Here is a 25,563-nt window from a genome sequence, read left to right on the forward strand (position 1 = left end):
ATGACAAGCAGCCCAATAGAAGCTACGAAAAATAAGATTTTATTGAGAAAATCAGCAGAAAAAGCGATGAAGGAAAAAGGAGCAGATGTTAACAGCAGAGGCAACTGGAGTAAGATTTGGGAGAAAAAAGCTGCAGAGGTGAGAGAAAAAGGAGAGGAGGCTAAAGAAACTCTAAGGGAAGCTGGAGTGTTAACGAGGAAGAAAATAAAAAGTGAGGTTGAAAAGCAAGCAGGGCGCGTGAGTAAGTACATGCAGTGGATCATGTTATGGAATGCAGCCAGAATTAATATGAAGAAAGTGAAGAAGGAGAATAAATCACCACCCCCATATTCCTCCGCTACTGCCCCAGCAGCTGGACTATACCCATTAATAAAAGTTACGAGCGGCATACTAGACATCCAGCCTGAAACCCCAGTGGATAATATGAGTGAGTGGTCAGGTGTAACTATGACATCAGGATCAGACACTAAAGTCAGGCCCTCCACCTCTGAGATACATAATCCTTTTCTGCCAAGTAATACAACATTAAACAGCAGCCCATCTGCAGACAACCTAGCTGCACCCTTTGAATTAAGGGCTAAACGACAGGACATAGATAACTCACAAAAACAATTCACCACTCCCTACTTCAATCAGGGCCTGGTCGCACCTGACTATGGCACGGGTACGAGCTCCCATGTACCGCCCCCAGCGCCTTGGGCAAACAGCTCACCAGTATGGCCTAAAACGTCAGACCTAAACAAGCCAATACTAATTTTTGCAACCTCCCAGTTAAAGGGAGAAGAGCAAGAAGACCCTAATAAAAGTGTAGTGGTAAAAATGGTTATGGTAGGGCAGGAATCATCTGATCCCCCTCCAGCAGCCAGTCAGAGCTATGAATCCCTCCTACAAGAGGAGTGGCAGAAGCCGCTCACGAGAGAAGAGTCTAAGGAAGAAAGGGACCTGCTTGAATTCTCCCGCCCTCCATCCCCAGACCCAGAAAGGAGACACACTAGGTCCATGGGCCCCCCACCGACCTACCAATTACCCTTGGTGCAGAATAAACCCAACGCCCAGAAAGTTTATCAGCCGTATTCCCTTGGGGACATCCAGGCTTTAATAGATAAATTACCAGATATACAAGAGGGTGGAAATACTTGGCTCTCAGACTTTGACACCCTCACTGCTGGACAGGGCCTTGCATTGGGAGATTTCCGAGCGGTAATCACTAGATGCACGTCACGCTCACAGGCGGAGGCCCTAGAGAAGGACGCTGGCACAACTCGTGATTCTAATTCTGTACCTCTCGGTAGAGTGATAGCTCAATTAGGCCCAGCAGTCAGAAAGATGTTCCCGCTACAAGATAGCAACACAATGAGCAAATTTAAATGGGATACTAAACAAAATCCTTCAATTTACCTGAACCAAGCCATTGACAACTGGGTGGCCCAAACTGGCCAACACCCATCCAAACGGGGCACGAGTAGTATGTGGTTTAAAAAGGCAGTCCTGAAGGGAGTCCCCGACTCAGTGACTCAGAAAATGGAAGACAACACGGATTTGCAGGATTGTGATTTTAGTATGTGGAAAAAACATCTTATTTTTAACCTCAACAAAGTACAGGTAAAGGAAGAAAAAGACTCCGATAACTTAGAAGATTTGCAAAAACAATTGCTCAGGGTCCAATTACAAGCCGCGAAAAAGACTTTAGGAGAAAAGGGGGACAAAGTTAAGAAACAAATGGTCGCATCCACGGCCACACCCCCAACACCGCAGACACTTCCTGATCAGGTTTCACCTATAGCTTGGCAGCCGCAGCCACCATACTCAGGGCAGCCGCAACCACCATACTCAGGGCCATATTTGCCACCACAACAAAACACACCCATCCCATATGCTGCCCAGCGACCACCTTTTGCTGGTCGACCCAGAGGCGGTTTCAGGGGAAGGGGCAGTGGAGGCCAGTAGGCGGCAAAGGGGGACCACATGCTGAAGACATTTGCTACAACTGTGGTCAACCAGGACATTGGTCCAGGAACTGCCCCTTGCCATACAGCCCACAAAAGGAAGGTCGAGGCAGAGGCACCTTCTCAGGACGAGGAGGGCCTACCGGACCCCACACCCAGATGCCAATGATGGGCTGGGACAAGTGGGAGGGTGGTCCAAGACAATAGGACGCCCCACAGAGAAACTCTGACGGTCAGGGAGCCACGGCAGACCCCCTGCTGTCAATAACTGTAGATGGACAACATCAACCATTTTTGGTTGACACTGGTGCCACCTGCTCCACCATACAAACTGTACCGCCCTCTAAGACATCTACACGCACTATTTCAGTGATGGGCTTCTCTGGGGAACAACAAACTCTGCCTTTCTCCCTGCCACTTCCGACCACGGTGGGAAACCAGACAGTACTGCACAGCTTCGTCTGTTCACCGACAGTTCCAGTCAACTTACTAGGAAGAGATCTCCTCATCAAGTTAGGGGCCACCATTTTGTGTGGTCCTACGGGACTTACTGTCACTCTGCCAGAAGGGACTATTTTGCCCTGTGTTCAAAAGAGGAATTAACATGATGAACTAAGGCATCAATTTGTGAGGGGCTAGAACTGAAAATATTGCCCTCTGCTACATGCCTCTGAGATGCTGAGGACAGTAAAGAAGGAACAGTTGATTTAAAAGATGCAACTGCGTTGTCAGATAGAGACCGACTATAGTGAAATTTACTTTCATGTCTCGAGAACTCCGTTAAAAAAATCAAAGGTTATCAGAAAGTGGTCTGAGAGGACTGGATTGTGTGGAAAGATCGTTATTTCCTCACACTCTATGCCATAAGTCAGCACAAGGTTTAATGTATGATGGCAGGAGTGGGTGGAGCTATGTATTCTTTGAGTAAAACCAACCGAGTCTAAGATATTACTAAAGGCTACATTGAGGCTATCATTTTCAATGTCCACATAAATATTAAAATCCCCTACTACAATGACCTTATCAGTATTTAGCACCAAATCAGATAAAAAAAATCAGAGATCTGATCCAAAAACTCAGAGTAAGGGCCTGGTGGATGATATAAAACTACAAACAAGAGTGGTTTCACAGTTTTGCAATCTGGATTAGGAAAACTAAGAATAAGATGTTCAAACGAACTGTAGCTATTAATTGGTAAGGGACTGATTAATAAGTCAGAATGAAAAACGGTTGCTACTCCTCCTCCTCGCCCTGCAATATGATGATTTAAATAATTTGAAGGAGTCGACTCGTTTAAGCTAACATAGTCCTCTTGGTGCAGCCAGGATTCTGTGAGAGAGAGCAAAGAGATCTGATTATCACAAATCAAGTCATTAACTAACAAAGTCTTAGAAAAAATGGATCTAATGTTCAACAACCCACATTTAATTTTTCTAGTTTTCTGCTCAGTTGAATTTGTTCTAATATTCATGAGAATTCCATGATTTGCTTTATTAAGCCTGATATTTAATCTGTGTGATTTTGGCCGTGGGCAGGACTCTGTCTCTATGGGGTAGTGGGTGGGTAACAGTACAGAAGCTGGTTAAACTATGACTCTGCTTCCTGGTCTGGACCCTGGGTAGTCATGGAGGACTAATAAAACTGGCCATGTTCCTAGAAAGAAGAGCTGCCCCATCCAAAGAGGGATGGATGCCGTCTCTCCGCATCAGACCAGGTTTTCCCCAAAAAGTTTTCTAATTATCAATGTAGCCTACGTTGTTTTCAGAACACCATCTAGACAACCAGCGGTTGAAGGACAGCATGCGGCTAAACATGTCGTCACTGGTCCGATCAGGCAGGGGGCCAGAGAAAATTACGGAGTCCGACATTGTTTTGGCAAATTTACACACCGAAGCAACATTAATTTTAGTGACCTCCGATTGGCGTAACCGGGTGTCGTTACCGCCAGCGTGAATAACAATCTTACTGTATTTACGCTTATCCTTAGCCAGCAGTTTCAGATAAGATTTAATGTCGCCCGCTCTGGCCCCAGGTAAACATTTAACTATGGTTGCTGGAGTCTCTAATGCCATGTTTCTGACTAAGGAGCTGCCAATGATCAGAGTCGGCTTGTCAGTGGGTGCGTCACTGAGCGGGGAAAATCTATTAGAAACGTGGACGGGTTGGTGGTGGCCCACGGGCTGGGTTCTATGCTTCCTGCGTACCGTCACCCAGCTGGCCTGAGGTCCCGGCTGCTCGGGTTCTGCTGGAGGATCGCTACGGGGTGGTTCTGAGCTAGTTAGCCCCGCACTAGCTAAGTAGCTACGGCTGTTTATGGGTTTTTCAACAGCGCAGAGCCGGGACTCCCAATTCCGACACCCTTGCCTCCAAAGCTACAAAAATGCTACATTTATGACACGTACCATTATCGCTAGAGGAGGCAGAGGAGTAACTAAACATCTGACACAGAGAGCAAGAGATAGGAGATGGAGAAACAGAGACAGAAGTAGCCATAGCCGTGCTGAGGCTAAGCTAACTGGAGAAGCAAACTGTTCAACACCAAATAAACTGCGTGCAAACTCAAATGGTTCCCTAAAAGCTAGGAGGAACAACAGAAAATGTGTTTTAGCGTGCTTATGTACTACTATAACTCAGAGATATCATAGTACAGAGAAATTAAATCAGTTTTAGCGAGCCCTAAACACCAAACAGCTACACGTAGTGCAACACTGAAAACAGGAAGCAGGAAACGCCATACCGCCAGGTGCAGCCAATCAGCCAAATGCCCTGTGTATGCGGTTTGATGCTTTGCTGAGTTTCGCCAGATGTCCTCGCTGTCTGGGAATGCCATCTGTGCCGTCTTCGGCCATCACCTGGCTTATGCTTCCTTCTGTTCTGGGTTCTGGTTCTTATGGAGTTCTGGGCGTCCTCTGGGTTTTCCTGTCTCCTGGCTTTGCTGTCTTTGCAATGGTCTGGTCCGTTTCTCCTCATGGCTCTGGCTTCCTTCTCATTGTGGTCTCTGTCTGTGGATTTCGCTAAGTGGGATAACAATTTGCTGATTGGGATATCTATTGACTGTTCTGTTGTGTATTTGCTTTTCCTCACTCCTGCTGCTTTTGGTGCTACAGAACTAACTCTGTCTTCCTCTGCTGGGTCCTCAGGGCCTCTAAGGTTGTCCGATGCCTCATGGTCTTCTGTCCGTGATCCCGTGTCCTTGGAAAGGGAGGGAGTTGTAGCATACCAAAGGTCAAGTTTTTCATCAAAATGAACAGAAATTAACTTAATTTGCAGCGACAAACTGCGTAACACATCCAGGGATGCATTACCTCTATCTGGCCTACAAACAAGAAGCACCGCATAAGACCTTGTGACTGAACAAGGAAGCCATAATATCTTTGCTCAAGGTCTCAGGCAGAAGAACAGACTCCTGCACTTTCACTCTGAATAAAGTTCATCTTCCTTGAATCATAAATTACTTTTTTAAAACTTGATAATGGCATAACTGTCATATAATCATATCTTGTTAAATCCCAAAATGTTTGAATAATGTGTGCACTAAACAATCTTCACATCAACCAAATAGTAGATGGGACATGACACACACACACACACACACACACACACACACACACACACACACTTAAATTAAGATTGAAGTGTTCCAGATGTAGAGTTGGTTGTTAACATATATCTGATAAACTATAGTTGTTTTGGTTGGTGCCAGCTTTTTCATGCCCAGGGGCCCCTACAATCACACCCCCCACCCAACTGTCTCGCAGACCTCCCCTGGAAGCCTCTGTGCATGAATAATAGATCTCTAGTAGACTAATCGGTTCTACTCTTCTCCTGCTACCATTCCTGCCCATTGTTTGCTCACTAGTGGTCCCTGCTGGTCAGAAGGGAAACTGCAGCAGTGCATTTTTAAATTTGCAACAAAAGATTAAAAATATTTTTCACTCTGATCATGTGGCTTAACTATTATTTTTTAAAAATGTTAAAGTAGGTTTTTATATAATAGAAAATATATTTTTGCTGAACTAATTAGATTATTAAAATGCAAACCAACTGATTTGCTGTCGTTTGTTTTTGTTCTCTGCTCTATGGCTCACTTGTTCATAACGTTTATTTCAGTGGTCAGTTTTTTCATAATGAAGGCTTCTGCAAATTCTACCACAGAAGTTGGTTTGGTAAAAAATCAAGCAGAATAACTTTTGAGACATCTGTTTTAGTTGAATATAACTACCAATCCCTAAAACCCCTTCAGACTTCACTGGACTGTAGCTATATATTTTAATGTCCCAATCAAAGAACGTGGACCCACAGATGCTTAGAATCTAGACCATAAGAAAGTCTAGTGTGTTTGGAAGGCCAAATTAACATTATTTTTTACAGACTTCAGATCTGACTTAAACCTGGAACAATGAATTTGTCACAGGCGTGCTGGTGAGTGAATGCAGAGGTGAGGATCCATATTCGGGTGCACAGGCAGGCAGGCAGGCAGGCAGGCAGGAAGGAAGGGTTTACAAAAGGTTTTAATAATAACAACACGCTGTACTACTGAAACAATGAACCAACAAGAGACACAGAGCTGAAGGGGTTTAAATACATGAGGGCTGGGAGCTTGGGTGATTGGAAGATGAGAGGCAGGTGGGAGCAATTAACAGAGACACATGACTGAACAGAATGGGGAGACAGGACAGGGTGTGACAGAATTCTTCTTGCTACACGTGTTTCACCTGTATTTGACCCAACTTTCTTATTTGTAAGTGCATTTTATTTATATAGCACACATCACAGACATAGAGTCACAAAATGCTTCACATAGATCAAAACAAAATGAAACAAAAAGCCATGAAATCATAATGGTCCTAAGACAGAAATAGATTTACATCAGAAAAATAAAGTAATAAAATAATAAAAAAAATCTTAAAACAAATGTATTGGTCCCAGATGCTATTTTAGGCGCTTTGCTTGGAAAATTTACTTTTGCATATCTTGCAAAGCCAGGCTGACTTGTGAGCTGAGACACACAGTCAATACCTCCCACTCATGTTGCCTGCTGTGCTGAAGAGAAACACAAATGGATCCATTGCTTACACACCAGAAAGTTTCAGCATGCACCTGTAAGCACACATTCACACTTTGAATGCATACAGACACACTACACTCCTCTGTTGGGGCTTACACTATTGGCTGGTCTGAACAGCTTTGTAGTATTTTTAGGCCTGTTATTCTGGGGCCAGTGCTAGCAGGCCACTGGGACGGTATTTAAGTCTCCCGCTGCAAACAGGGAGCACTAAGAAGACTACACTCCTGTAGACATTTTACATCTTCCCCGGGTAAGTTCAAGCCTGATGTAGCAACAGTTATTTTTACCTGGATTAATTTAGGTTTTATAATGGTTTTATGCACATTTAGGAGGTTTTTCCTTTTCAAAATAGCTATATCACATTTTGATTTAATTGTTAGGTTGGTTTCTCCAACATGAAATGTAGCTCACAGACACACATTTTGTGGCTTTTGCTTTTGTTACACTCCAGGAATTGTCAAGGTTAGATATAGCTGTGGCCCAGTGTTCACACGGCATGGCTGGACTTAATGACCTGCACAGGGACACTTGAGCTCCAACACAGGGCTTCAGTCTGGCCAATGGTTGAAGGACGGTCATTGTGAAGGAATCAGTTGCTTTTCAGCTGATTAATGAAGCTTATTTATAATTTATGATAAACGTGGGCTTCATTTGGAAGCTCTGTCTCACAGACAGCATCCCGTGATTAAGGCTTTGACTTTCTTTGTGCTGTAGCTGTGACAATGACTAATGACTTTAATCCAGGGTTTCATTTCAGGTTATGAATAGTTGTTGTACAATTACAGATCTATCACTGCCTAACGTGGAATTTGCTGTAAAGTTTACATGCATTATTTCTAAATGCACTAGAGAGCCATGGATCTTATGCAGGCACGTGTCAGAGCAAATGTAGTACTGAAGTCGTTCTTTACAATATTTCTATCAGATATTTCTAACTGTGCCTCTCTTTCTTCACTCTGCTCAGGAAGCCATGCCTCCAGCATAATGTCAGCTGAAGTTGCAATCCAGAAGTTCTCGTTTCCTTTTAAGTGTTCTGTACACCTTTCTCCACAAGAGAAGGTGACCCAGAAGGAATGTGTACAGGTCAAAGAACCAAAGCCTACTGAGTCTAAACAAAATGTAAATTTAGTCAAGCTGAGCCCTGCTAGAGTCGTGGGTGAGAACCAAACGCATGGGAGTGCAAAGCCTCCTCCTGGGGTGGACAAGGCAGACACCCAGCCCACAATCTGCACTGACGAGTCTCTGACTGCTGTGGTTCTTAAACAGAACAATAGTCTGAAGGGGGAAAAGGAGGACCAACATCTAGCAGTACAGAAAGCATCTGTGGGCAATGCTATTGCAGCAGTGAAGAAAGGTTTAATGAAAACTGATGCACGTGGACAGAAAAGAGATCAGCAGAACACAAGACTGGGCCAAAGGGTTCCTCCACTTGCTGCTGCAGTCGGCAAACGGAGGCACAGAAAGGATCTCTTCACCAGCCCAGAGGTCTTCCACAGACTTGATTCCCAGGTGATCAGGACTGGAGTGGAGGTGAGGCTTGGTGCTGTAACCTCTTCTGTTAAAGCTACAACATCGGGTTTTCTCCTGAGCAGTGCATCATGTTCACATTCAAAACTCTTCAATAATTGATCATACTCAGTCTAAGAGAATTAAGAGCAAAATAAATTGCAGTGAAACCAGAATTAATGTTTAATTGACCAACTTGTTGAAATCACTACACAAGATATGCTGTAACAGTGTGAAGAAAGCTGTTGATCTTTTCAGTAAAAAAAAATGTAAAGCTTGCTAGAAATGCAGTCCTAGCCACCGTCTGACCTTACTGAGCTGTGAACAGCTGTTTTCCCTGACAGTGATACGTGTATGCTTGTGTGTTTCTAAGCTAAAAGAAAACTGTGTGTATGATGTGAAGACAATAGTACAAAGTATCACAGAGGGAGCCAGAACTGAGCTGGAGAGACTTCGTTCCATCTGGGTCTGGCTGTGCCACAACATTGGTGGGTTTACTGAGACGCACAAAGCAGCACATAGATATTGCAGAATGATCAACATTCAGAAAGTTTGTTTATGGTAAGGGGATGAAGCCAGATTTCCTGGAAATCTTGTTTTCACAGAGTATGATGTGAGCGGATATCTTGGCCACTCAGAGAAGCTAAGCTCTCCAGAGGAAGTGATAGCCGCTGGTCGAGGAGTTTGCTGCAGCTACTCCAACCTTTGTACGCAGATGTGCAGGTAAAAACAAAACACCACAGCAAATTTTACTTTTAATATTTATTGTTTATGACTTACTTGGACTGAAACCAGTGGCAGCCTGTACACAGTTTTGGGAAAATGTGAGGGGAAAAAATCAAGTCAAACCTTCATAAATTGATGCTGTTGGGAAAATCCTTGTATCTTTTTAAAGGGATATTCCACCCTGACAGGGGCGGTGCTAGCCCATTTGGTGCCATGGGTGAACAAACTATTACATTTTCTCTTATTGTAGGTTCAGGAGGAATTAAACACATAATACTTATTATTATGACATGTCTGTTTGTTTATGTGTTTTTCACTCATCTCTCCTCATCTTGTTCTCTTTTTCCCTAAAATGAGCCCCTGAGGACTTTTATCTTTAGTTGTCCTTCTTCAAACTGTGTTAGTTTTGCTCAGTAAAACATCCACCCTCCCCAGCCGAGAACAATTATCGATGACCTCTACTTTTACAGTGAGAAGATTCACACAAGTTAACAAATGTACTTTAACGCTATGGGCTGGGATTGCATGCCCCCCCTCCCCCCCCGTCCCAATCGAGAACTTCACACCGACGCAGACAGCAGTGAGCGGGCACACAGAGGGCACAAACAGCTGTTAAAATAGTTTTAGTGATTTAGAAAATGCATCCGTGTGACTTATGAGCGTCTATTTTACATACAATCACGGGAATTTGTTGTTTGTTCTATTTTTTGAAAGCTGCTCAGATGCTGCTTAACTTCCAGCCGCTTTAACAAAGCTGCCATCCTCCCTCTGCAGCACGCAGCAGAACAAATGCACCTTGCTGCTCCCTGATCTGCAAATGGGTGATAGAGAATTGATCAGAGAACAGTTCGGAGCCTACGTTTTTATATTTAAAATTGTTTTAACAGTATGCAGCTTTATTGAATGATGTGTGTTCCAGCGGTAGGGCAGACATGTCACGGCTGACAGTCTCACTTTTCCCTGTACAACACTTGAGAGATGGTGTGTAAAATAATGACAAGAATGAAGCTCATACCACGACTCCAGGAGACTGCAAAATCCTACATTTGCAACCACAGACAGTCATTCAGTGGGATGAATGCTGATGTCGTAAATGTGACTTTTTTTGTTGTCCGTAGGCAATTTCTGTTAACATAACTTTTAGGGTCGGCTAGCTGTGTTTTTGTCCGAATTATTCTTGTGAACTCTGAGTATTGAGAAGGATGTTTATTTTTAAGGTAGCAGATTAGAACTAAATGGTAGATGAAATGGGAGAAACTAAAATAATACATTTATTTTTGAGATGGTGTATCAGATTTGTAGCGTGGAATGCAGCTCTATCTTTTCAACAGTAAACTGTTCAATTTAAAATATGTCCAAACTGCAAACATTTTCTAGCCTGACCAGCTAGCTATAAGGAAGCATGGGGCTGGGAACTCTTCTATTCAAATAACCCCACCCCCTGAGAATTCTTATCGAGCCAATCAGCGTTGAGCAGCGTATGTCACACACCACGACTCTGAGTTTCTCACAAACCAACACATTCTCACTCCCAGCGTGTCAAAAACAAACGCTTTGTCAGCCACCCTCCGCCTCAGACCCCTGATGCCAAAAGTGCCCTTTTTCGTCACTTATGTGTGAAAAGGGGGGGTCCATTCTCAAAGTGGCGCAACCAAAAGCTATTACTAACCCATGATCGTTCATGTCCGCTTATATTCTCTACTTTCTGTCTTATTTGTGCCTGAAGCGCTCTGCTACTGCTAAGCTCATCACCTGTGCTGTGGTGACTCCACCTCACTGACGCAGCATCGAAAATAAGGAAGGAAATAGTTAAATAAAAACAAGAAAACAAAACAAAGTGTTGAAAAGTAAAATGTAGGTAGATTCATCTCCGCTACACATTTTTACCTGTATAAAACAATAAGTTATACACATGTCATAGTTATACATCTGATATAATTCAGATCACCTTCAACACTCAGTCACACACCCAGGGCCGTTTCAAGGCATTTTGTGGGCAAAGGCAAAATGACCCCCCTCCCCAGAAGCCTCTGTAATTCCTACCCTCTCCAGTAGTGTTAGTTATACAGTGTTTGTAAAAGCTCCTCAGACATTACTGACATGTTCTAATATTATCAGATGAAAAACTAACTTATCAGACATGCTGTCTCATCTGCTGCTTTTCTAAACTTGCTAAAAGTAAAAAAAAAAAAAAACCATTTGAAAGCCACTATTTGTGGATTCTCTGAAAGTTTCCATGGAGTGTGTGACAACTTATTTTATCATTGATCCTATCGTCTAATCTCACAGCTGAAACAAGCATCCTTAATAATCTGTGCACAGGAAGCTTACCGATGCTGTAGTAAAACAAAAGGTATAATAATTTATTATTAATAAAACCTTGTTGCAGCACTAAAGCAGCAGAAAAATGAGATTTTGCAATAAATATGTAAATTATTTAGATATGAATTGTTTTAGAGCCCTTTTATTGGCAGAATCTGATATTAATTTTAGCTCTTACCAAAAAATGGGTCCCAACATGGTTTGTGTGGCGTTGCCATAGTGAGACGTCATAGGCACAGATCCCTCGTCCTCTTTTTTTGGAAATGGAAATATGATCACCCTACTATACCTAAACCTGCTAATCAAGGCCGGATTATAATATGGGCAAACTGAGCACAGGCCCAGGGGCCCACAGCCACAAGGGGGCCCATGCAAGCAGCAGTCTATTTTATTTTATATTTTTGTGCAGCAGTCTTAACGTTGGAGAAAAATGTTGACAAGTAAATAAAATTGCGCCCACATTTTCTAAGTTAAAACACATTTCTTTTAACAACGGTAGTTTTTGCATCTTTACTGCCTGCTTCAGCTCTCTCCCCCCTCTCCCTCGCAGCGGCCGCAAACTCACTGATGCGCCTGCAGCCTCTCAGAGTTCCTGCTGATCTAAACATTAAAAGAATCATTTAATTTTCTGTTCCTCACTTCTGATTACCTTCAGTGGTGTCTGTTTGTTGCAACCACCAGGTACAAAAACTAACTTGTTTTTATTTGACTATTTTTCTGTCCTGTCTGTTTATTATCTTCCTGCATCTCCTCTCAGTCCTAAAGAAAAACTGCTACCTGCCCTCATATATATTCACTTTATGAGTTACCTTTGAACTGCAGTTAAAAAAGATCTACTGACCACAAATATAGCGGAGTGCGCACCACACGCCGGCCGCACCGGTGAGGTGAAGTCACTGGAGGACGAAACAGGTTATGCGCTCCGCTCTGCAGCAGTAAAACACATCAGGCACAAATAAAAGACAGAAAACATGAAAGGATATGAGCCGTCATAAACAATTGCATGTTAAATTTGTTTTTGAGGTGGCGACACTGAGAATGTTACTGTGGCTGTGCTCAGGACGCATCTGTCTGGAGCTCTGCGCCTCTCATTTCTAAATAATCCCAGCAGAAACCACATGAATAATGTAATATAAATAGAACCATGATCGTTTACGGGCTGACAAATAGTCTACAGTCCATCTTCCCTAATGTGTTTGTGGCCCTGCAGATTTTTCTAACTCTACCTGCACTTCTTATATGTACCTTTCACTGTTCATAAGGGTACCGCACCCTCAGCTACGTCAGCCCAGACAAGGGCAGCGCAAATAGAGAAGGAATAGAGGATAATTCTGTCTGGAGGTGGATGGAGATTACATTTTACAGCAGCCTGATCATCATTTAAATACGTAAACTATCACCTGTCTTCTAGTCCTTGCTATCAGCATTATTTTAACTGGTATGTGAGCGGAAACCATCCTAATCTGAACCTTGGAGGAGGCGAGCATGCGCATGCGCTGATGGCCCGATCACCGGACACACGGCAGCGTCTTGAAGCAGATGGCAGCTTGTTAATCAACTTCCACAAACAATTAAGACAGATTTTTGCCTAATTTACTCACTGACAACGCAAAAAAATTAATAAATCTGGTAAATATAACACACTCAATCTGGAGGTAAGTGGAGAATATCTGGAAAATTTGCAAACATATATTGACGAGGTTTTTGAGTTTTTTGTCATGGGACCGAAGAAAGCAGCAGCAGCTGAGGCGGAAACGCCTGGGACCAAGAGGAGCCGTCCCCAGGACTCGCCTGAGGCCTCATCTCCCCATAAGGATGTCTTAGATTTACTACAGTCCATAGATAAACGGCTTCTGGGATTTGAGGGGTGACTCCACCTGCTTGAGGTGCTTCACAAGGAGTTCCAGGACCTCCGAACATCTCTGGAGTTTAGCCAGGAGCAGGTGGAGCGGCTCGCGGCTGAGAACGCGTCTCTGCCGGAATCGGTTTCCTCCTTGACTGCAGGATTAGATCGGATCTCCCAGGACGACAAAGTTTTAAAGGAGACGGTTCTGGATCTCCAATCACGCAGCATGAGAGATAACCTGGTGTTCGCAGGCCTTCCAGAGCAGACCGGAGGAGAAGCGGAGGATTGCGAAAAAACCATCAAGAACTTTCTCCACACCCACATAAAGATACCTGAGGAAACGGTTAAAAACATCACCTTTCGTCGGGTACATCGCCTTGGAGCCAGGAGAACAGACAGCAGAAGACCTCGTCCCATCGTGGCTAAATTTGAGCACTTTAAGCAGAAAGATCTTGTTAAAAGCCGCGGGAGAGAGCTTAAAGGTAAAGACTACAGCGTAAACGATCAGTTTCCTAAAGAAATTCTAGATCGCCGCCGAGTTCTCTTCCCGCTGCGCAAGAAGGTCATCCAGGATGGGAAGCGGGCTGTGATCTCCATGGATAAACTGTTTGTTGATGGTAAGATCTACAAAGAACGAGGAGTAACAGACTGGCTTTATTAGACAAACATCAGGTACAACTTTATTGTTATTAAAAGCACTCACTTGAACATGTCAGGATTTATAGCTGCTAGATCCGTTTAGAAATGTTCACCTATTCCGTCACCACCTCACACCAACAACACATTTTCTTTTCTTTCTTATTTTTTTTCTCTTTTAAACCTTTATCATTCCTTTCTTTCCTTTTTTTTTCACCTGCTTCTGGATTTTTACATCTGCATGGCACAATTTTTTTTTCTCTTTCCACACTGCAGCACACAACTTGCGTGCGTGCACACACACACACACACACACACACACACACACACACACACACACACAGACTCCATACGCAGTCACACACACACACACACACACACACACACACACACACAGAGACTCCATACGCAGTCACACACACACACACACACACACACACACACACACACACACACACACACACACACACACACACACACACACACACACACACACACACACAGACTCCATACGCAGTCACACACACACACACACACACACACACACACACACACACACACACAGAGACTCCATACGCAGTCACACACACACACACACACACACACACACACACACACACACACACACACACACACACACACACACACACACATAGATTCCATGCACAGTAACACAGATAAGTAGCCTAAGGCATTTCATTGCACAATCAAAACACTGTTGGGCTTGTCTTGTTATTATTATTAATATTATTATTATTATTATTATTATTATTATTATTGTTTTTATTATATATTTTACGTTATCATTATCAGCATTAATATTTTTATATAAATGTTGTTTTTTTATTTTTTTTACTACTATTATTATTATATTTAATGTTGCAAATGATAATAATGATTATAACAATACCCTTATTATTATTTACTATAAGATTAATTATGCGTTTAATTACTTATCTTATCTCATACACATGAAGGCGTCATATTTTAGCTACTCACACACACATCTATGGGTGCACTAAGGTTTGTCTCATGGAACATACATGGGGCTGGCTCTAGAGAGAAGAGATTAAAAATTTTTGATCAGCTAAAGAGAGTGCAAGCAGACGTAATATTGTTACAAGAGACTCATAGATCTGCCACATCCGCAGATGAACTTAAAACACCTGAGTTTCCCAGCATGTTCTCTGCCTGCTATAACTCTAGGCAAAGAGGTGTAGCTATTTTAACACACAAAAACATCAATTTCACAGTATTGGACACAGTCTCTGATCCAGAGGGTAGATTTATAATGTTAAAAATATCTGTACAGACCCAAAGCTTATGTATTGTCAGCATATACTGTCCAAATATTGATGACCCTCCATTCTTTCATAATTTTTCTCTGTACTCTCCGAACACTTGGACTGTCCACTTATACTTGGAGGTGATTTTAATTTTTGGATGAATTCCCTAACAGACAGGCTCAGTACAGCTGGGACTCAGCGCCATTGGCAATCCACTAACATAGTTAAACAGTACATGAGTGATTATGGGCTTTGTGATGCATGGCGATCTCTTCATCCTAACCGTAGAGAATATACTTTTTTTTCGCACGTCCATAACTCTCATTCACGTTTGGATTTTTTTCTAGTCAGCAGCTCATTGTTGGCTGACATTTCAGACACTGAGATACACCCCATAGTTGTCAGCGACCATGCTTCGGTTTCTTTAACTCTGGTAGATAAAAAGACAATCCCACCAAGCAAAAACTGGAGGTTTAATACATCACTGCTTAAAGACGAAGGTTTTATAGAATTTTTTAAAAAGGAGTGGGCTTTATATTTAGAACATAATGACCTGCCTGGAACATCAGCATCTATTCTTTGGGAGGCAGGAAAGGCAGTGTTGAGAGGTAAAATAATCTCTTTCTCATCACATAGAAAAAAACGGAAAACAAACGTATTCAGGAGTTAGAAGAAATCAAGTCTTTAAAGGCATCCACAGAAGAAGAGTTAATGAGCAAATTATGTAAAGCTAAATTAGAACTTCATGGAACTATTGACAAAAAGACACAATTTTTAGCACAAAGACTACGAATAGAAAACTTTGAACATAGTAATAAATCAGGTAAATTTTTGGCTAGCCAATTAAAAATAAATAAAGAGAAAACTACCATATCTGCTGTTAAAGACTCAACTGGGAATATAGTTAATGACCCTGAAATAATAAACAACACCTTCAGAGACTTTTACAAAACTTTGTACTCACCACAGATAAACCCATCAGATAATGAGATCAATGAGTTCCTTGACAGGATAACACTTCCTAAATTATCAGACAGCCAAGTTACAGTCCTGGACTCGCCACTAACATCAGCGGAGCTCCAGGAGGCCCTTAAATCCATAACTAATAGGAAAGCTCCAGGTCCAGACGGGTTTCCAGCAGAGTTCTACAAAGAATTCTGGATCATTCTGGCTCCAATATTTTTCAGAATGGTGAGGGAAATCGAAGAGAGCGGCAGATTACAGCCAAACATGAATTCAGCCAATATTAGTCTCTTGTTAAAACCAGGCAAAGACCCAGCATTTCCAACCAGCTATCACCCAATTTCTCATTAATGTTGATCTCAGAATAATTTGTAAAGCCCTGGAAAAAAGATTAGAGAAGGTAACCCCCTTCATATTACACCCTGACCAAACTGGTTTCATTAAGGGTAGACAGTCATCCACAAACTCACGTAGATTACTTAATTTGATAGATTTCTCTTACAGTAGAAACATAGAAACTAGTATATTATCTCTAGATGCAGAAAAAGCTTTTGATAGAGTTAACTGGAAGTTCTTATTTGCAACTTTACATAAATTTGGTTTTGGGAACTTCTTCATAAACTGGCTACAAACATTATACAGTTCACCAACAGCACGTGTCAGGACGAACGACCAAATATCAGCTAGCTTCTGTCTTCAGAGGGGGACCAGGCAGGGATGCCCACTCTCCCCCTCACTATTTGCTATCTTTATCGAACCACTAGCAGCGGCAACTAGGCAAACAACAGATATTAAAGGGATAAAGTGTAAGAAAATAGAACATAAGATCAGTCTTTATGCAGATGACGTTTTACTCTTTCTCCAGAATTCTCATTCCTCTCTCTCCCAAGCAATAGAACTGATAAACTCTTTTTCAAGAGGTTCAGATTACTCTATAAACTGGTTAAAATCCACAGTTCTACCAATTAATTTCTCATTTGTCAATTTGCTTAATACACAATTGGAGTCAGGGAATATCACATACCTGGGAATTAATATGTCTCCCAAGTTAGCAGATCTAACCAAACTAAACTACATCCCACTCTTTAAGAAAGTGGAAGATGACCTTGCAAGATGGAAATCCTTACCAATGTCACTCATGGGGAGAGTTGCTACAATTAAAATGATGGTCTTACCCAGAATAAATTACTTATTCTCAATGATCCCAAACAAGCCACCAGCTGACTGGTTTAAATCTCTGGACTCCTCAATTACCAAATTCCTTTGGCAGGATAAACCTCCACGAATTAGCTTAAAAACGCTTCAGAAGACCAAAGACAGAGGAGGACTGGATTTACCCAACTTTTATTATTAGTTCTTAGCCAACAGGCTGCAATATATACCAAGATGGCTGCAAGATAACCCACTAGATGAGTCCTGGTTAGATATAGAACAGACACTTTGCAATACGACAGAGCTTTCAGACTTACCATTTATTAGCTCAAGCATAAGAAAACATGAAAGCTTCAAAAGTATTAGTATCAGCACCTCTCTGACAGCATGGTGGGAGTACCTAAAAATGACAGAGTCTTCACTAATACCATGCAGACGCACACCTATCTGGAATAATCTTGACATTTTGCAAAATAACAAAATGATGAACTTTCCGGACTGGAAAAACAAAGGAATCCTATACCTGGAACACATATATGAAGGATTGGACTTCATCCCATTTAATCAAATAGTCTCCCAGTTTGGAATGGATAAGAATAGCTTTTTAGAATATCACCAAATTAAATCTGTAGTCAAACAAAAATTTAAGCTCAATAAAATAGAATCACAAACACCACCAAGGGCATATGACTTTTATAATCTCAAACCCCCCAAACTACTGTTTAAAGTATATAAGACACTGTCAGAAATAGATGATAAAATTGCAATACCTATTGAAAAATGGGAGGTGGATCTATCAGTTAGCTTTGACCAGGACTTCTGGTCCCAAACTTGTTTAAATCTTTTTAAATGATCAGACACCCCAATTTACAATTAATTCAGTACAAAATTCTACACAGAGTACACTATACAGGTCATCGGATGTTCAAGATGGGGTTTGTGTCGTCTGACACCTGTACACACTGCACAAACAACATTCCTGACAATTACATTCATGCACTGTGGTCCTGCCCACCTGTCCAGGAATTTTGGGGTAGAGTATGTGAGGATCTGTCAAAATGTCTGAAATGTCATATCCCAACTTCCCCCTCTCTTTGTTTACTGCGAAAACTGGACAATGTCCCGATTGAAACATCTTTGGTTCACGTGGTTCTGACTGCCATATGCATCGCTAAGAAAACTATCCTCTTGAATTGGAAAAATAGAGAAACTCTCTGCATCAACCAGTATAGAAATCTTTTGTTAGATCATATTGCACTTGATATAGCCTCTGCTTCCACTTCAAGTAAATCTCTCTGGGCTCCTTTGATCGGTTCCATCATATAGCGATGATGGGGGACCGTTGATGTTGTCCTGCGGGACGATGTGGGTGGGTGTGTGTGTGTGTGTGTGTGTGGGGGGGGGGGGGGGGGGGGGGGGGTCTGAGTTTGGAGTATCCGGATGTTCCCTGGAGGTGGGTTCACTGGGTGTGTCTGGGACTGGGGGGCCGTTGCCCCCCTCTGGAGGTGCTTGGGTTGCCTCGGGGGGTGGACTGCTGGCGGTCGTGAGTGGGGCCCCTTGGAGGTCTTGGTGGCGGCCATGGGTCACTGCCTGGCGGCTGCATTGCCCCTGGGCAGGTCTGGGTGGGGGCCCAGGGTGTGGGGGTTGCCGGCCCCGTGTGGGGATCTGGGCGGGTCCTTGGGGGTCGGGTCCTGACATGTATGCTGCCGGGAAGAAGGCAGGAACATGCAGCAGTGCCTGGTCCGGGTTCAGGGGCCTCATGTAGACCTTGGCTCCTCTGCTGTTCCATCTCAGGGGAGGGGGAAGACCCAACCTTACCTGGATGTCCTATGTCTTGTATATTCTGGAAGTTGTGCAAATGCAGGGATGGGCATAGATTTTCTGCTGGGGTGGAGCTGGGTTAGTGCCCTCGGACTCCGTGGGGCTCTGTAATGTTGCTGCTTTGGGCCCTGGCAGGATGGGCTGGGGTCTCCATGCCCTTGGTGGCAATTTTACAACGGAGGTGCCTATTGGGGCCAGTGGGGGAGCTGGCTCCCTGGAGGGCTAAGCCCATCCAGCCGTTCCTCCCCATCCCCGCACATTTCTCTCCTCCTGCTCCCTCACATCATCACACAAACATACACATAGGACCTTGGGGGGTGGACAAGTCAGGGAGTGCAGGTATGAACCCCATTTCCGCATTCCTGTAGCAACCTGCCCCCCAATTTTATTTGCACCTTATACACTTCCACCAATGACATTCCACGCAAACACACACTTAGGGCCTTGGGAGTGAGCACATTCAACGGCATTTGGCAGGGGGATTTCTCAGCCTCCTCCCGAGTGCCGGTGCCCACTTCCAATTTTAAACTGCACTTAGACACCGAGGGCTGTGGGTGCAAGTGGAGTGGTGCGGTGGCATCCGCTGGCATAGGCCAGACAATGCCTGCACTGCCCGCTCACCACAGCCAGGGAATACACCTCATCAACACACAACACTTAATGGAGCAGGCGGAGGGAGACTAGGGGTCTTAGAACACCTCTGTTGTTGCTTGGCTTCCTGGGGCTGGAGACTAGGAGGGAGATCTGGCCGTCTGGTTGGTGTCTGGGGTGGCGGGTTGCTGTGCTCGGCGTTGGGCGGGGGAGCCTGCTCATCAGCACACCAGCAGAAAGGGTCAAACTCTGGTAACCGGTGATGGTTGTACCCAGTGTGCAGCAGTACCGGGACCAGAGTAAATAGGGCATGTATGGGGAGCATGAGTGGGTGTCCTGCGTGCATTTTTGTAAGTCTTTGGTTGTATGTGTATGTGTGTGCATGAGGGAGGGAGTGTGTGACTGTGTTTGTGTATGACTGTATATGTCAGGTGGGGCCTTTGACTCCTACCCTCTCCTGGGACCTCCTTTGATGATATAGATCTTCGTCTCCCCTTCCCCTGCAACACCTGGTGTGGGGTGTGGTGCCTTGGTCTGCCTGGGTGTTCGTGGCTCCCGGGTCAGGGGGTTTAAGATCTTTGGCGCCTGCCTGGTCAATCCCGGTAGCTGCCTGGTGGGGTCTGGGTCCCTGGGCTCTGCTGGGTCCCCGGCGGGGGTGGTCGCCCCTGGGTCCCGGGTCGCTGGGTCCTGGGCTCGGCCGGCTAGGGGGTGGGAGGCGGCGGGCGGGCCTATGGGCTTGCCGCTGATATCTCCCGGGACTCTGCCGGCTGCTGGTTGTGGCCCCCCGGGGCGATCCTTTGCGCCTCTCGAGGGGGACGGGGGGCCTTTCTGGTTGCAGACCCCTTGGGGTTCCTGTGTTCTGGGGCAGCGCCTGGATCTCTGGGACTTGGAGCTCCCCCCGTCTCCTACGTGTCTTTGGGGGCAGATCTGTGGTCCCTCACACTCTCTGTTGGACGCTCCTATAGAGAAACCTTACATAAACAAGCGCGTGTACACACACAGGTGCTCACATGGTGCTCTCAAAAGTAGGGGCTTGGGCATGTTCAACACTTGTCTCAAGGCTGTCGTTGCCACTAAATGCACTATGATTTATTATTGTGTGATTGTTCAGTTAAACGATGTTGATTTTATATTTCATCATGACGTTGACACAGTGATAGCTTGCTCCTGATGTATTGTTGTGTGTCCCATTTTTTCTGCTCTTCTCTTTCTGCAGGTCTAGAAGCAGACTCTTGTTCATTATTGTTTATTTTTGTGGAACCCCCTCCCACCATTTGTCTTTTCCTTTCTTTTTCACCTCTGTTACCCTGTCTGGTCGGAATTACAAAGCATTCAAAAACAATAACAATAAAGTTTCAAGTATCAGGCATGACATTTAAAGCAGACGCTTGATGCTCCACCTGAGAATAAATCTGTAAGGCTTGTTACCAGCATTCAGACATCAATTCTGCTTGCTTCACAGCCAGACAGGACACGGTAAAAAAATTAAAAAATAAAATGGTATGTGAGCGTTTGTGTTTGTGTGTGTGTGCTTTCTACTTCAAACACTGGTCTAAGCAACCAGACCAGCGTGTCCAGTAACATATTAATGTAACAATTAAACAGTTTCACTTCATGTGGGCTAGGAACGTTTCACCTGCCGTGGCCCGACCGCTTCTGCTCCACATAAACTTTGTGCGTGATCAAATGTCTCTACAGGTGCTTTCTGAGCTGAAGAGGCTATTCTGCCTCAGACTGGATGCGTCATGTGTCTCCATATTAGAGACGAGAACAAGCGCTGTTCAGCCAAAGTTTCATAATTAGAGAACCTTTTTCCAAGTGACAGATAAATGATGAATGATCTGCACTTGTATAGCGCCTCTCAGAGTAAGGACTCCAAAGCGCTTTACACTACAGTGTCTCATTTATCCATTCACACACACATTCATACACTGGTGGGGATGAGAGGCGGGGCTGCCGAGCACAGGCGCCACCGGACCCTCCGACCACCACCAGCAGGCAAGGTGGGTTAAGTGTCTTGCCCAAGGACACAACAGCAGAATTCTCTGTCCGAAGCCGGGATCGAACCTGCAACCTTCCGATTACTGGACAACCCACACAACCTGTTGAGCTACTGCTGCCCAAAGATCCCTCAAAGAGACAGGGTTTCCAAATCGCTTCAGTGGGAGGAAATCTTACCACATGCTCTGTGGTTCTGTGCTGCACTGCGAACCCCTCTACAGATCTTCAGCTCACTGTCCACCGTGTGCGCTGCGAGCTGCACTGAGCACAGTGTCCAGTATAAAGCTTTGAAGCTCTGATGGGAATCTTTTCTTGATTCATTTAGTTACCTCCGCGATGTGCGTAACGATTTAAATGTCAGCTCATCTGTGTGTGCATCAGTGTGCGTCGGGGTAATTCTTTCATAACAACCAACATCCTTGAGTTTATCCATCAAAATAAACAGTCAAATGGAAATATCTGTAACCTGCCATTTACCTGTTTAGCCTTCTTGTGAAGTTTGCTGCAAAGAGAAACAATTAAACTTGATTAACCCCAGAGCCATGCACACTGCGCTGTACTCCGTGACTGTAAAGGAGGGAAAAAACGACTTAATCTGATCCTTTTCTTACCTTTTCAACATTGTTTAATGTAAAATTTCATTCAGTACAAACTTTAGTTGCACCAATCTTTTTTTTTCTCCCTTGTCCTGTCTGGCTGTGAAGCAAACAGAATTGATTCAATTCAATTCAAGTTTATTTATATAGCGCCAAATCACGACAAGAGTCGTCTCAAGGCACTTCAGATAATAAACATTCCAATTCAGGTCAGTTCATTAAGCCAATCTGAAATAATGTTTCCTATATGAGGAACCTAGCAAATTGCATCAAGTCACTGACTAGTGTCAGTGACTTAACAGCAATCCTCATATTAAGCAAGCATAAAGTGACAGTGGAGAGGAAAACTCCCTTTTAACAGGAAGAAACCTCCAGAGAATCCTGGCTCAGTATAAGCAGCCATCCTCCACGACTCACTGGTGATCGAGAAGACAGAGCACACACACACGCACGCACACACGCGCACACACAAAGACAAGTAATGTGTCTATAGATATATTGTGATGTCTTAGTAAATATTCTATTTGGTGAAAGATAAACTTTATTGTATTTGTCCTAGTGGAGCTATAATTAAACGGATAAACTAGTATTAGCACATCCAACGTCAAGGAAAGCATAAAGTTATTTTCAGGAGAGGGATAATGTTTTAGTGGTTAGCAGCAGGTTGCTAGTCGATGGCCCCCTCCATGAGGCCACCACAGCTCAGCAGAACGTCGTTGTAGCTTCTTCTGGGGAGAAAAACCCTTAGAGAGAAAATAAAGTTAACAGCTGAAATATCAGAAAGTAATACAGTTAAAGAGCAGATAGTAGAAGAAAGCAGTAGAGTGTGAAAAGTGGTCAATGTATCCTCCAGCAGTCTAAGCCTATAGCAGCATAACTACAGAGATAACTCTGGATAATCTATCCTATTTAGATGGAGGCATGTTGGAGGCAGGGCAAGGGAGAGCCGTCTTTACCGACTGTACACTCCACCTCCCTCTACTCCCCCACTTGTCCTGATTTAGGCTAACATCAGATTTTAACCATAGGCCCTATCAAATAAAAATGTTTTAAACCTATTCTTAAAAGTAGACAAAGTGTCTGCCTCACGGACTAAAGCTGGGAGCTGGTTCCACAGGAGAGGAGCCTGATAACTAAAATATCTGCCTCCCATCCTAATTTTAGATATTCTTGGAACCACCAGTAGACCTGCAGCCTGAGAGCGAAGTGCTCGGTTAGGAACATATGGAACAATCAGATCACTGATGTATGATGGACCTTGATTATTAAGAGGTTTATATGTGAGAAGGAGGATCTTAATATCTATTCTGAATTTAACAGGTAGCCAATGTAGGGAAGCTAAGACAGGAGAGATATGATCTCTCTTTTTAATTCTCATCAGAACTCTAGCTGCAGCATTTTGGACACGCTGAAGACTTTTAACTACATTCTGTGGACTTCCTGAGAGTATTGAATTACAGTAGTCCAGTCTTGATGTAATAAATGCATGAACTAGTTTTTCAGCATCACTCCTGGAAAGGATGCTTCTAATCTTAGCAATATTCCAAAGGTGGAAAAAAGAAATCCTACAAACTTGTGAAACCTGGGATTTGAATGACATGTCCTGGTCAAAGATAACACCAAGGTTCCTTACTTTGTTCTCTGAGATTAATGTAATGCCATTCAGGTCAGGCGATTGGCTAAGCAATTTCCTTTTCTGCATTTCTGGTCCAAAGATGAGAACTTCCGTCTTGTCTTGATTCAAAAGCAAAAAGTTTAGAGTCATCCAATTTTTTATGTCCTCAAGACAAGACTGTAATCTACCCAACCGATTAGGTTCATCAGGGTTAATGGATAAATATAACTGAGTATCGTCAGCATAACATTGGAGGTTTATCCCATGCTGTCTAATGATTTTACCAATTGGGAGCATATATATAGTAAGAAGAATTGGTCCAAGCACTGAACCCTGTGGTACTCCGCAAGTAACCCTGGAGTATGAAGACGATTTGTCATGTACGTTTACAAAATGAAATCTGTCAGACAGGTAGGATTTAAACCAACCTAACACTGTTCCTTTGATCCCTACAACATGTTCAAGTCTTTCTAAAAGAACATTGTGATCAACTGTGTCAAAGGCAGCACTGAGATCTAACAAGACTAGAACAGACACAAGATTCTTATCTGAGGCCATGAGAATATCATTTGTAACTCTCACTAATGCAGTTTCAGTGCTGTGATACTCTCTAAAACCAGACTGAAATTCCTCAAACAGAGCATTAGTGTTTAAATGCTCACATACTTGGATGGCCACTATTTTCTCCAGGACTTTGGATAAAAATGGAAGAATAGATATCGGTCTATAATTCATTGGGTCATCTGGATCCAGAGAAGGCTTCTTAAGTGAAGGTTTGATTACAGCAACCTTAAAATCTTAAGGATAGATTGATTATATTTAGAATGGGGGCAGTAACCAAAGGAAATGCTTCTTTAAATAATTTGGTTGGGATTGGATCCAAAATGCAAGTTGAAGTTTTAGATGAAGCTAATATTTTTGATAACTCTGAAAGCTCAACTGGATCAAAACGGTTCAAGCACAGATGAGGTTCTACATTCACCTCTGATGCTGCCTCACTTACTGAGGAAGAAGAAATCGCATTAGGGAGGATGCTAAAGATTTTGTTTCTAATAGAATTAATTTTACTTGTAAAAAATCCCATGAAGTCATTGCTGCTGAGGGCTAAGGGAATAGATGGCTCAGAGCTATGATTCTGTGTAAGTTTAGCAACTGTACTGAAAAGAAATTTAGGATTATGCTTATTCTCCTCAATTAGTGCTGAAAAATAAGCAGTTCTAGCTTGTTGAAGCTTATTTTTATAAAGCACAAGACTATTTTTCCAGGATAGGTAGGCCTCCTCATGGTGCGTAGAGCGCCATGTTCTCTCCAATTTCCTAGAGTTTTGTCTTAAGGCTCGTAAATGAGAATTAAACCAGGGAGCCTACCTCCTGTCCCTAATTACCTTCTTTTTTAAAGGGGCAACATTATCTAATGCCACACGTAAAGAGGAATTAACATGATGAACCAAGGCATCAATTTGTGAGGGGCTAGAACTGAAAATATTGC

General features: G+C 43.3%; 1 protein-coding gene across 1 annotated transcript in view; it reads left to right on the plus strand.

Annotated features, from left to right (window-relative positions):
• Positions 1-7,161: 7,161 nt before the first annotated feature.
• Positions 7,162-25,563, plus strand: part of ky (kyphoscoliosis peptidase) — a 31,233-nt gene continuing 12,831 nt past the window's right edge. Inside the window, exons 1-4 of the mRNA XM_015974906.3 lie at positions 7,162-7,264; positions 7,979-8,544; positions 8,894-9,008; positions 9,126-9,243. Of these exons, the coding sequence (XP_015830392.3) occupies positions 7,999-8,544; positions 8,894-9,008; positions 9,126-9,243 (779 nt within the window). The 5' untranslated portion in view covers positions 7,162-7,264; positions 7,979-7,998. The remainder of the gene's footprint in view (positions 7,265-7,978; positions 8,545-8,893; positions 9,009-9,125; positions 9,244-25,563) is intronic.

This window comes from Nothobranchius furzeri, chromosome 18 (genome assembly GCF_043380555.1).
Source record: "Nothobranchius furzeri strain GRZ-AD chromosome 18, NfurGRZ-RIMD1, whole genome shotgun sequence".
NCBI classification, from domain to species: Eukaryota; Metazoa; Chordata; class Actinopteri; order Cyprinodontiformes; family Nothobranchiidae; genus Nothobranchius; species Nothobranchius furzeri.